General features: G+C 31.8%; 2 protein-coding genes across 3 annotated transcripts in view; one reads left to right on the top strand and one right to left on the bottom strand.

The window, feature by feature from the left end:
- The first annotated feature begins 2,954 nt into the window (after positions 1–2,954).
- On the top strand, positions 2,955–11,249 carry LOC129217273 (microsomal glutathione S-transferase 3-like). Of its 2 annotated transcripts, none has more exons than XM_054851542.1 (6): positions 2,955–3,099; positions 8,883–9,026; positions 10,495–10,559; positions 10,628–10,685; positions 10,785–10,857; positions 11,071–11,249. In XM_054851542.1, exons 2-6 carry the CDS (start codon positions 8,928–8,930, stop codon positions 11,169–11,171), a joined length of 396 nt encoding a protein of 131 aa, XP_054707517.1. In that variant the 5' UTR covers positions 2,955–3,099; positions 8,883–8,927; the 3' UTR covers positions 11,172–11,249. The 2 variants fall into 2 exon arrangements, with proteins under 2 accessions (XP_054707517.1, XP_054707518.1); XM_054851543.1 differs by lacking the exon at positions 2,955–3,099 and adding an exon at positions 3,386–3,534.
- Positions 10,130–13,355, bottom strand: part of LOC129217272 (WD repeat and coiled-coil-containing protein-like) — a 48,485-nt gene continuing 45,259 nt past the window's right edge. Inside the window, exon 10 of the mRNA XM_054851540.1 lies at positions 10,130–12,323. Within this exon, the coding sequence (XP_054707515.1) occupies positions 11,364–12,323 (960 nt within the window). The 3' untranslated portion in view covers positions 10,130–11,363. The remainder of the gene's footprint in view (positions 12,324–13,355) is intronic.

The raw sequence follows: 13,355 nt of genomic DNA, 5'->3' as shown, positions 1-13,355 counted from the left end.
GTGTATCCACTGCTTAAAAGTAATCTTTCGCAATCCCAGAAATTATGACTCCAGTTAACTCAACAGCAATTTATGAATAAATAGCACAAAACTTAAAGACGACAGTGAAAAAAACAAATTCATATATATATTTTCATTTACACACAGAGCCAGTTTGTTTGAATAACATTGCAGTAACGCAGTCGGGAGGAAATGTCTGGATATCGAACCCACGACCTCCGGCATTCAAAGCTAAGCTTCTACCTCAAAATAACGGAAGCCCACCAAGGAACGTTTTTTGATCAAAATAACACATGATAGCTTATGAAACAATTTAATCGAGACCGAAAGTATAAGATTAGTTTAGTTAAACACCTGTTTCAATAAACTTGTTTAGATATCAACTGAATATCAATACTAAGTTACGTTACTTCTGGTACCAACAAGTACATTTGCAGAAAATTTTGACACATGTATATTGTCAGCTTGGAAAATCCATTTCGAATAAATGCGTGTACAAGATTAAAAAAACTAAAGAAATAAAAAGTTGCAAGTGACGACAGATATTAAAATACTTTTACGAAATTAAAATGAGAAAGATGGATTTTAAAAGCGTTACCACGGAAGCATGAAATAAAATAAGTTTAAGAAATCAGATGCAAAATAGGAAATAAACAATGGATTCAAAAAGAGTAACCATGGAAACGTGAAAATAAAATGGTTGACAACCTGAATCAAAATGACATATTTCGAAATTTATTTAAAAACACTTGTAATTTTTTTTCCTTTAAAGATAGAAGCTAATTTTTCGACCATAGGTCGAGAGAGATCTGGAGTAAAAAATCTCGCTTTTTCCAATGCTGTCAAAAAGAAAACTGTGGGACAATTCCTTCACTTTTTATTGATAGATTTAATGAAGAGAGTAGTGCCTAAATTTCAGCAGGGCCTTAAAAAGCTCGAGCTAAAAACGCAAATTACTCCCGCCGTAATGAAGTTAGAGCATTGAAATAAATTGTTAGAACGCAGAAAATTCTACCCTTTTTAACGATATATAATATTAAAGTGCGCAAGTAATTTTTTACCCCTTTAATAGCCAGTAATAGGCAATTTAGGTGAACTTTTTGCCTAAATCTCTACATAGTATAAAATGAAGTCTCCAAAAAGCGTCTGTTTGTTTGAACTCGCAAAACTCGAGAACTACACGGCCGATTTTGCTCAAATTTTCAGTTTGTTCCTTTAAGTCCTGAGAAGGTTTGCAGACCTGTTCGAAAAAAATTCGACGAGTAGTTCTTATTTTAATCCAATTTAGGGCCCAATTTTCATATAAATTCCCGAATATGGGGGTGAAAAATGACTTGCAAATAATAACATTATATATCGTTGGAAAGGGAAGAATTTTCCGCGTTCCACGCAATTTGTTCCAATGCTCTAACTTAATTGCGGCGGGAGTTTTTTACGTTTTTAGCTCGAATTTTTTTAGGCTTAGCTAAAATTTATTCACTACTTTCTTCACTAAATCCATCAATAAAAAGTGAAGGAATTGTCCCACAGTTTTCTTTTTGACAGCATTGGATAGAGCTGCTTTTTTTTATTCCAGATCTAACTCGACCTAAGGTCGAAAGTTTAACCCTGTATCTCCATTAGAGAAAAAGTTACAAGCGAATTAAATGAAGTTCAAAAATCTTTTCTCTATTCAAGTTTTTAACCATTTTATTTTGCGTTTCCACGGTAACGCTTTTTGAATCCATTGTTTATTTTCATCTTTCTCATTTTCAATTCTTGAACTTATTTTATTTTGTGTTTCCATGGTTACGCCTTTAAAATCCATCTTTCTCATTTTATTTTAATTCCTTAAAAATATTTTAGTATCTGTCGTCATTGTTTGGCGAGAAAATTTCGCATGATGGCTTTTTTTCTTTCATTTAATCCTGGTTATTGAAGATACTTCACTTGACGCAATGGTTTTTTTCAAGGTCGACCGGGCAAAGCCGGGCAACGCAGCTAGTTTAAATTAAAAAAGAACTATTTATTGGATTTTTTCGAATTATAGCCTATGTTACTCAGTAAGAAAGCACCTTTCATATAGTGAAAGAATTTTTCAAATAGGTGCAGTGGTTCCTGAGATTACCTCGAACATAGAAACACACAAAAATCCACACTCTCTCTTTATAATAAAGATTGTTATTATTAAAAAAAATCTCCAGCCGTCCGCATTTTTTTCACAAGTTTTTTTTAACGGACCTCGAGAGTCAAAAGTTTTATGTTATTTATTTATTTTTTGCCCCCCCAAAAAAGAAAAACAAATTTAAAAAAAAAAACCTCATCGGTGTGGTGGTGGGGGGGGGGGAGGGGGACAATCATTTATTGTTTTTGGGTTTTTTTTTTTTTTTTTTCAAGAAGAAGGTCTTTTTTTTTTCTTCTTCTTTTTTGTTTGAATGAAAAACAAAAAAAGGAAAAAATCTCCCCAGTCCTCGAAAATTTTTTACTAGCTTTGTCTGGTTTGAGGGTCAAAAAAGGTTGAGAAACGAAATCAGGGCCGGCTGGCAGTTCTGCGCCGCCCTAGGCAATATAGACAAGTGACGCCCCCTTCCTATTGAATAATAATAATAATAATATAAAATAATGATATGTATTGATAAAATAAAAATAATTGCAACGCGCCTAAAATTAAAGTGAGTTTCTAGTTAAATTCCAAATTACGTTTTATATATCCAAGCATTGGTACACACTCTAAATTATTATTATTTTTTTAGCATTGAAGCAGTCAGTTTTATGACGCTGAAACAGATATTCATACTTTTAAACAATATGTTTCAATTTCGAAATTTGCCGCCCCTAAAATCTGCCGCTCTAGGTCGCCTACCCTTAGAGCCGGGCATGAACGAAACGCATCAGCTCCAGAGGATATTTTCCACCTATTCACCTCCTCTCTCAGCATTGGTTTTTCTTACTAAGTTACAGCAAGAGATGGCGCCATGCATCAATCAGCAATAGACTGAATCAACTTCCCAATCCGGTTTTTACAGTGATTTCTCTGTAAACAGAATAAGAATTCACATATAATTACTTAGAAATTACACACGGAAGTGGTGGATAAATTGCGAGTTTAGAAACGAAAGCGTGAGTTTTTGCTTTCACATTTTTGTTTTTCAATACTCAAATTATTTTTAGTAATTAAAACTTTTAAGTAAAAATTAGCTTCAAATAAACAATTAGTGCAATTCTTAAAATATTGAAATATGAAACAAAAATATTTAAAATATGTTTCGTGTGTTCGAGAAATAATGAAAACAAATTAGTTTAAGTTGAAGGTTTCCAGGAAGTTATTGATATGATATTGATTCATAATGTTTTTTCTAAAATTATTCTAAGATCTGATTTAAAAAGTGGCAAAAGAAATCTTTAATCAAACTGTGGTTTCTGAACTTGGTATCTTATCGAAATTTCTTATCATATTTTCAATACCTTTTTATCTCTCACAAAGGGCGTTAAAGAAATCCCTCTTCTCTCTCTCTTCAACTGTTTTATCTTTACTAGAGCTTTCACCATCTTAGAGTAAGTCTCTCCAAAATAAAGCATATTTTAATTTTATTAAATAATATATTATGCACCTTATTTTAGTGCTTACAGTGTAATCTTCTGTGACCATTTAAATGAAAACCTTAGAGTTTAAATAAGTAGGTAGCTACCTTTTTTTTAAAGTAATATTTAGAGAAGTGGTCTACTGGAAGATCTTTTCAAGGAAGTGAGGTGTAGTAATCAAGCCTCATTAATCTCCTAGATGTGCTAGGGTTCTGAAAAATATACTGTTTAATAAATTTAAAATTTATTTATACACATAGAAGAAAACGCTTTACTCATGTCATTTTAAAGAATGACTTACTTTATCTGGATTGTAAAAAGTTTTAAAATGTGTTCATGTCAAGAAATTTAAGCTTTTTCTTCAGTTTAATAGTTTTGCAAGAAGTTACATCTTAACAAAATTTATTTATACATAAATTGATTGTTGAATGCTCATTTTATTTTTAAAAATATATTTTGGGATTCTTTAATACATGAGCATTTGTGAACCTTAAAATTACAAGTTTTTACAAAAATGCATTACAGTGGAAAACGTTTAACATGAAGCTAAAAGGACCGAAATTTTTTTTTCATGATAAACGAATTTCGTGTAAAAGATTTATATTTAAGTGTGCAGTATACAGTCCGGATGCCGTGCTATACCAGTTTGCGTAAACCGATTTTTCATGTTAAGCGTTTTCGTGTTAAACGTATTTCACTGTATATCCATAACCCTTTTTTTTTTCTCTCACAATAAGAATTCTCATTTCATCAATGTTCAGAATTTTGTTACAAAAGAAAGGTATATTAAACTTTATTTTCAAAAAAAGTTTGCTACAACAGAAAAAATGCATAAACAGAAAATAGAAAGTTCTTTACACAGGGTTTGTACTAAATTTCAGAAATAAAATGAAAGAGTTTTGGGGGAGTTTTGAAGAAGTAAAATGAGATTTTGAAGGAGTGCTAAAGGGTTGTCCAGAAATGATGTGATGATATCACTTTTTTTCAAAACATTTGGTCCCTTCCCTCTTTGTTACAAAGTGTCACACTTCACCTTACTCTTCCTGGCACATGTCATAAGTTTTATAAACATATTGTTATACTAACTGTGTGATGTCCCTTTTTGTCACCCTCTCTCTTCCCCTTGTCACAATTTCATGAACCTGTCTCCCCCAAGAGGCATGACATCACTTGTGGATGACCCTTTTTACAATATCATAACTGCAGTTTACTAAACAATTGTTTTTTTAACACAATCACTTAATATAGTACATCTACTCAATGGCGGATCCAGACGATCCTGTTGGGAGGGGCAAATGAGTAATACGTTATAGGGGGGGGATAACTATTGAAAATAAATTTTTTTAAAAAATTAAGGATTAAAAAATAATGTTTTTTGTGGATTTTTTTTTTTTTTTTGAATGATGTATACATTTAAAGAGTTTAAATGAAAGTTACAAGTGTTTTGAGTACCAAGAATAAACAATTGAAGAAAAAAAAGGAAGAATTTCTACTAATATTTTGGATCCATTATCCAAATGAAACCCTTCAACTTTTGATTTGTTTGAGGTTTTGCGAAGTATTTTCAGTAGCCATTCATGTCCTCAATTGTACTTTTTTCATCATAAAAGTAAGGTTGCAGCGTCAAGATGGCATCTCTTTTTACCAGTTTTTCTACTGAGCAAACCTTTCCTTTCCTTTCCTTCACACACACAGATTGAGGTTTCTGCTATTCCACTAGGGAAGCTTATACCTCTATTAATCCACAATGTTTCCAGGATTTTGTTTCCCAGGACAATACAAAGACAACACAATAGATGGTGGTGCCATCTATGAACAGTTCGAGAGATAATTTAGAACCAGGCCAGGAGCCGAATAACTTCCTAGTCTGGCACCCCCAGAGGTATCGTTTCACTTGGAGGACATAGTGACCACGAGCATATTTAACGTCGCCCAGTCACCATTAATGACGACGGTGGGTCTTCGACCAGTGAGGATAGAATACTGAGCATAATGAAATACAAAAATTGCATTTGTAAATAAAATTTTAAGATAGCTATAAATTTGTTTGTTGATTGAGCTGCTTAATATTTGCGCATAAGTAAGAGTGTTTGCGGGCTCTCCCACGAACATTTTTGTTAGGAATGCATTTTTAGACTCTTTGGTGGTTAATAGAAGAAAGGGAGGTTTGGAAAGTCCCTCTCCGGAAAATTTTCGAAATTTAAAGATATATTTTCAAAAACACCATTGTGTCGCTATCTTTGATAGCTTGAAGGGACAGGATGAGATTCAGGAATTCTCCCCAATCGTTCTTTGATTCAATTCAATTTTTTTGATTCAATTTTAGATATCTTTAGTAATGATAAAAACCAGGGGGGTTTGGGGGCTTTCAGACGGAAAGAATTTCGAAATTGAAGTCCTGAAAACATAATTGTAGGCCGCCTTTGATGATGTAGCAGAAAACATGGGGTAGAAGTTCTAAAAACGCAGTTTTAGATGATCTTTGAATGATGTTGAAAGATGAGGAAAGAACATAAGGGCTGAAATGTTTCGAAATTGAAGTCCTGAGAATGCAGTTATAAGCTATCTTTTATGGGGGGAAGGAACAGAGATCAGAACTTTCCATATTGAAAACTGTTCGAAATTGGAGCCTTGAAATACGATTGTTGGCCATCTTTAAAGGGACGGGTACAGGAGCTATTTCTCAACTTTTCGATACTGAAGCTTCAAAAACACAATGTTACTGGATCTTCATTGATGTTAGGGGAAGGGTTCTTGATCAGGGGTTCTCCTCCAGAATTTTTACGGAATTAAAGTTCAAAAAACAAAATTAGAGGCCCTCTTTCACGACATTTTTGAAAAAAAATGTCGATTCCGGCAATTTTTTTTAAAATTAAAGCGTTAAAATTTCAAAATTTTCCATGATTGGTGGCCTTTTCCCTTCAATTTTTCGACTTTGAACCCCCTTTTTTTTAATAGCGCACCTGTGAAACCACCACTGCATCTACTTATGTATTTTTAAATATTTAAATAATAATTAGACAAACTGACTTTGGCTGCTGAGTGTGGTGGAGGGAAAAGCAATAATCATAAAACTTGAAAAATAGCCAAGCACTATTTAAACATGCTTTACTTCATTTATGAAATGTCTTAGTCATCTAATAATATTTTCACCTTCAATTTTTATGACCTTTACTAGCAAAAATACCCGGCGTTGCCTCGGTCAGTAATAATTGTGAGAAACAATCACTACTTTCTTTCGTTTTTCTGTTTTAACTGAAAGAACTCAAAACACACTGCTTTGACGTGATTAAAAATCGAGCTTCTTTCTTACCCATAAAAGTAAAATAGCCATAAGTATAAAGAACGAATGAGTATTCATTTAGAAACGAAAGCAGGAATTGAAGCATATAAAAATTTGAAGAATTTCCAAAATATGAAAACTAACAAAAACAAAGATCACTAAAAAAAAAAGCGTGCGCTTTATTTAATTAAGTAGTACACACACAAAAAGAAAAAAAAAGCTCTCTATGTTTCCCTAAGTATGCAAAAAGTAGAGTTTCCGAATGTTTAAATGATTTTAAACTCATGTTTACTCCGGAGAAGCCTTGATTCAAAATTTTCACTATGATTACTTTTAATATTGCTGTTGTAACAATGAATTTTCGTAACAATGGGTTTTATATTTAATCATTTAATGGAGAAATTACATGACATTTACTGTTTTCCATCATAACCTTTTTCAAACTAAGTTTTTTAGGAATAAATTATAGCCTAAGTTGCTCCCTGATAATGTAGCTATCTATGGTGAAAAAATGGTTGAAATTGGTCCAGTAGTTTTGAAGATTACCCTGGACATACATACAGACAGAAGTAGCCATTAATGTATAAAGATGAGTATACAATTCCTAAGAAAGCAATAAATGTCATACTTGCTTCAGAAGCCTTGATTCAAAATTTTCAACATTACTTTTAATATTGCTGTTGTAAGGCACCAAATTTGCATAACAATGAATTTTATATTTAATCATTTAATGGGGAAATCACATGACATTTACTGTTTTCCATCATAACATTTTAAAACTAAGTTATTTGGGAATAAATTATAGCCTAAGTTGCTCCCTGATAGATAGCTATCCATGGTGAAAAAATGGTTGAAATCAGTCCAGTAGTTTTGAAGATTATCCCGGACATACATACAGAAGTAGCCTTTTATGTATAAAGATGATCAATTTGTAAATCACACATTTATGAAAAAAATAAATATATGAAATTACTACATTAAAATCGTCCTTATACCTTCGCCCTTGTGATGAAGTTAAGTTGTCGATCGCTGAAGTATTTTAAGTTATTGTCATAGAGGAAGATTATGTTGTCTTGAACTCAAAAAGAAGGAGTTTTGAAGGAGTTACAACAAAAATGAAGGAGTTTGAAGGGCCCTTCAAAAATTTTTTCTAAATGAAGAAGTATTGGAGCAGTTTTGATGTTTTGAAGGAGCATACGAACCCTATTTACAGAAATTACAAGTGAAGCAAAAACAACAAAAAAAAAATCTCAAAAGATGAAAAATTTATTGTTTTCTTTGTTCTAATAATTTCAATCTCTGAAATCTTGTCAGAATTGATTGGTATTATGACGTTTGGGTCATTGCCGTTGCAAAGTGTGTATGGCAGCTGCATGTATGAACAATTTAACAATTTATTCCATTTAAAAAGCTCAAACTTTGTATAAAATAATTTTTGTGTTATAAGGTAAAGCAAATAAATATACATCCGTCCGTGTCCAACTTTGTCAGATGTGGCTGTGAACTCAAGTAAAATTTTCAAATACTATAAGGAAGCTCCCCCCTTCCCCCCCCCCCCCACACACACATAAAAACTCTTGAAACATGTGAACAAAAAACTTTGGGGAAAAAAACTAAGGTTTTTTCTTTTTTTTAAATCAATTTTCAGTTTTAGAATGTGTTGGCAAATACATTCTAAACAACATTTTCGGATCACAAACACCCATGGACTGTGTGCATGTAGCGCACCAGTATTGCATTTGCGACCCTCTGTTCCTATGCGATTTTTTATCCTTATTTTATGACAGATCTGCCATGTTTTTTTAATCATCCATACATATATATATATATATATATATGTCATATACATATATATGTATATAAGTCAAGAATTTTTGGGTGCTCTTTAAGCCAGGCTTCATGAGCCTATGGATAAAACACAGACCCTGGTCATCATTATAAATTGAAAATTACTATGTTATCTATATTGTTTTCAATTATTTATTATAGGCTTGCATAATTTTTGTGTTAATTTCATTAATACAAATTTTATTTGCAGTTTAGTTGTTGATCACAATGGTTCATATAGACATACCTAGGGAATATGGCTATGTTTGTTTCTCTTGTGGGAACCTCTTCAATTTTTATCTCACTCTGGCATGGTATTAGAGTTGGAATGGCACGTAAGAAGTTTGGAATAAAGGCAAGTTTGGGCATTTCTTGGCTTGTCAGTTTGGTTTTTAAAGCTAATTATTGAAAAAAGTTTCACATCCGAAAACCAAATAAAAACTATTAATAAAAACAATGTATGCCTACACAATATTTTTGCAAGAAAGCAATGTTTTGACTAAAAGCTAAGATTTTAAGAGTAGGCCATAAATTCAATTTCAATGTTACAGGCCACCTTGATGCCACATGTTCTGTAGTGAACACTGAACATGCTCCAAAAATTTCAATGGTGCTTGGAGCTTGTGCACCACACAGCATTTGAAAACATCGTGTTTGCCATTGAGATCAAGCACTGTTTTCACAAAACCTGTCCCAAGGAATGTTTTTATATGGGAAGGATATTATAGGCTTAATGAAAAAAGTAGCAGTAGGATGATCTTGAATGATAACCACATGACTTAAAAAATGCAAACTTTACTGGAGAAGCAAAAAACGTATGAGATACAAGCTTATCCATTTAAAAACGTACATTTTTTATTTATTTTTTTGAGATATAAGCTTTTTATTTCATTGTTGGGGCAAGCCTAACTTGACAGAGCTTGTAAAGGTGTGATTAAGATCCGTCCATTCTTCACTATGCTGCCAAGTTAGCTTTGCCTCAACTTTAAGTCATAGTATAATTTCTGTATTAACTATTAAATGGCTGAAAGAATGATTCTACTTTTAGCTATACAATCTAAACAATATAAGCCTACCAATCATGTTATATAAAACAGGGCAGCTAAATGGCAGCATCAGCCAAAATGAATGAGATATTTGAAGAAACTCATTTTGAAATTCATACTAACAGTAGGAAAATTTGTGGAATTTGACGCTTTTCTTTCAGCGGAAATCTAGCAAGCAAGCTTGTACAATAAAATTCTGAAAAAGGAAAATTTTGCATTATTGTCCTTTACCTGCCCTTTGCAGTTTCAGGCATAATATTGTATAATGAATTGTCAAGTCCATTTTTATTCTATTTTTTAGCTTTAAAACTGGTTTCTTTACCTGATTTTAAAATTGATTCTGTTGTGCTAACTGTCGTATTTCAATAAAAGTTAACAAAAAATATGATTTTAGAAGTTCAATATTTATTTATATAATGGTAATAATACAAAAGTATTTTCCATGAAGACCTTACATATTTCTGCCAAAACAGTTAAAACAACAATAAATTAGACATATATATTTTCATAACAAGGAATGGATAGATACTCTAATTTGAAATTTGAAAAATATATTATGGTTTCAAAGTATCTACATTATATATATATATATATATATATGTATATATATATTTATTTATCAACATTATAATTTCTATGACTAGAAAACAATCACTGAATATGAGGCAGTCAACTTTTTGAACAATTTTTAGGAAGTTAAATCAATTAACTGATCAAATTTCATGAGAAGAAAAAAAAGAGTTCAATCATAAATTTTGATTTTTGTTTTTCTTCCAGTACCCTATAATGTACAGTGATACTAACAATGTTTTCAACTGTTTACAACGAGCACATGGAAATTTGTAAGTATTTCCAACTTTTATACCATTCAAATATTCTAATGAAAAATTAACTAAATTTCTAATTTCAGTCTGGAAAACTATCCACAATTTTTGTTTACACTACTCTGTGGTGGTTTGTCCTATCCAGTAAGTAAAAATTCTCATTTTCCATCAATCTGTAATGAAGAATACTGTATCTAACGTTGAAATGCTAATAAATGTGTTTTTATGCTTGCATTTTTATAGAAATTAAGTGCTTGTGCTGGAGTTGTTTACCTTCTAGGAAGAATAGCATATGCAAAAGGTTATTCAACTGGAGGTATGATTTATTTCACAATTCCTCAAATGTAAATAGTTTTCTGATTAATGCCTATAAATGTAATTTTTAATATTATACTCTGATTTGGCACAATTTAGCACTCAGAAAACGTTTTATCAAGTATTTCTACGCTAAATTTCCTACATTTTTGATTACTTCATTCATAATAAATTATAAAATATTTGTTATGTGACAAATTATTCTATTTTTTAGATCCTGAGAAACGCTATAGGGGAATGTTTATGCATTTTGGAATGCTGACACTTCTTTTCACTACTGGACACTTTGCCGTTAGCCTTTTGGGATGGATTTAAGCAACTTGTTTTACATTTCATAAATCTTTTGAATAATTTTGATAATAAAAATACTGAATAAAGTTCTATATAGTAAAATATTCTACTTTTCTTTATTTCTTTCCATAAATGATGAAAGAGATATGGTGCTGATTAGTAGTTTATTTACATGTTTTGAGCTTAAATATTCAGGACTAGATAGAATCTGATCTCTTAAGAGTTTTTAGATATCAGAATATTCAATTCTTTTCTTATTTCACTTAATTTTCGATCTTGATGTTTCATTCTGGAATTGATATCCATGGTCATGCTGTCCAATTTATTTTCTACAACATGAACACTGTGTTGTAATTCTTGTATATGGCATATAAGTTGTGCATTTGAAGGACTATTTGCGCAACTCAATGTACCATAATGCATAGCAGAAATCCCTGAAACAACTTTTTTCAATTCTTTAAGTTCAGCTTTTATATCATTGAGCTCAAACGTGTGCTTCTCAAACATGTCTAAAACGCATCTCTCAATGTCGAATATTTTCCTTTCCGCATTAGCCCGTAATGTGCTTCCACTTCTCATTGAAGAATACTGACCAATACTGTAATAATCTTCATTGCTTGATGAATTTACCTCAACCACCTTTTTTGGCATCACAATTTCTTCGGCAGAATAGTAGCTAAGGACACTTTTGTCGTCATTTTCTAATTCATTACATGATTCTAATTTATCTAAATTTGCTTCTACAGCTTTTTCACAAAATTCTTTTTTAGGTACAGGCTCGATGGTCACACCATCAGTATTGGAGGATTTGCTAGCTTTAGATGAAATAATTTTTGGAGAAGTTTCTGCTTTTATAGGAACGCTTTCAGGCACCATCACTCTTTCAGGGAGCTTGATACGACTTTCAGAACAAAATCGATTCTTGAGAGTATTTCTCCGGCTGTCGAAACAACTTGCGAAATCTTTTTCTTGCACTATAAATCTTTTCTCTGGACCTAAAAGTGACTTCAGTGCAATAACTCTAAATGTCATGTTGCAGCTAATATATCCATCATCTGGTATAGCAAGGGAGGCAGTGCAATCTTCACAGGACTGTCCACTGAGCAACCATAACAGTTTTGTACGGTTGAAGGTACTGATTGTAATACCTTTAGGTACCTTTCCTTTTTCTAAAACCTAGAAAAATAAGTTAAAACAAATAACATTAAATTAGAAAGCTTATAAATGTTAAACAAAACTAAAAGCTGTTACGCAAGCAGTAAAAATTCTTAGTCCAACAGGAGTAACATAATTTAATTCACCGAAGTACTTAAGTAAAAGTTAAGAATTCATTTTCTGTAACATTTCATAAAACTACAAAATACACCGTTGGCACTTGGGAAATATTAATGCAGCTCAAAAATTATTTTCAAGAAGAAAATGTCAGTTTTGTCAGATAAAGTTTTTTTTTTTTTTTTTTTTTTTGCAAAAACTTCAGCTTTTGTTCCATGAAAGGGGGGGGGGGGGTCTCCAGTCTAGTACAAGACTGGAATAAAACGCAATTATAAGTCTTTTACATGTAATTTTAAACACATTGGTATGTGCCTAATGAATTAGCACACCACTGTAAAAAAGAAATGTTTATGTGTATGTATAAACAATATATTAAGAGAATTATTGACATATTAAACTGCCAAAACTTATATTAAAATCCTTCAGTGGGAGGATGAGGTATTAGCCTAAATAAGCTTCATGTAGAATACTTACAAAAATGTATTTTTTTATAAGTATTCTACATGACACTGATAAAACTGAGTTTTGTAAAAGTTTTAATGCATGACTTTTGGAATTCAGAAGAGCAGGGAATCGTGTTACTAAAATCTATCAGTGCCCAGTGTCGTGCCGTTTTGCCAGGACAGCTAAAAGAGATTTTTTTTTTGCCCATTGTGCTTCGAAAATAACTTAACCTCGTTAGACATAAAAAAAATCTTTCTCTACTAGCTAAGCTGATTGGAATTGTTAAAAAATAATTGAAGTAACAAAGTTATGTATGAAAACACTTATTATATCTTGCTCTTCAAAATCACCCTAGCAACTTCAAAAATTGTGAGGGGCTTAGTTTTTACTCATTGAATAATTTAGTCTCTTCGGCGCTTTCAGCTTCAATGAGATGTCATCTTCCTCCTGCTCTGTTATTCACTATTCCAGAATGATGAGTCCATAACAAGG

This window comes from Uloborus diversus, chromosome 2 (assembly GCF_026930045.1).
Source record: "Uloborus diversus isolate 005 chromosome 2, Udiv.v.3.1, whole genome shotgun sequence".
Lineage (NCBI taxonomy): Eukaryota > Metazoa > Arthropoda > Arachnida > Araneae > Uloboridae > Uloborus > Uloborus diversus.
Note: the sequence above shows the minus strand (reverse complement) of the source record. Positions and strands in the feature narration are given on the sequence as shown.

Excerpts from the sequence above, each read along its gene's own strand:
- LOC129217273 (XM_054851542.1), top strand. The coding sequence starts at position 8,928 with ATGGCTATGTTTGTTTCTCTTGTGGGAACCTCTTCAATTTTTATCTCA. Across the intron at positions 10,560-10,627 it reads CAACGAGCACATGGAAATTT|TCTGGAAAACTATCCACAAT; the intron begins GTAAGTATTTCC and ends TTCTAATTTCAG. Across the intron at positions 10,858-11,070 it reads AAAAGGTTATTCAACTGGAG|ATCCTGAGAAACGCTATAGG; the intron begins GTATGATTTATT and ends TCTATTTTTTAG.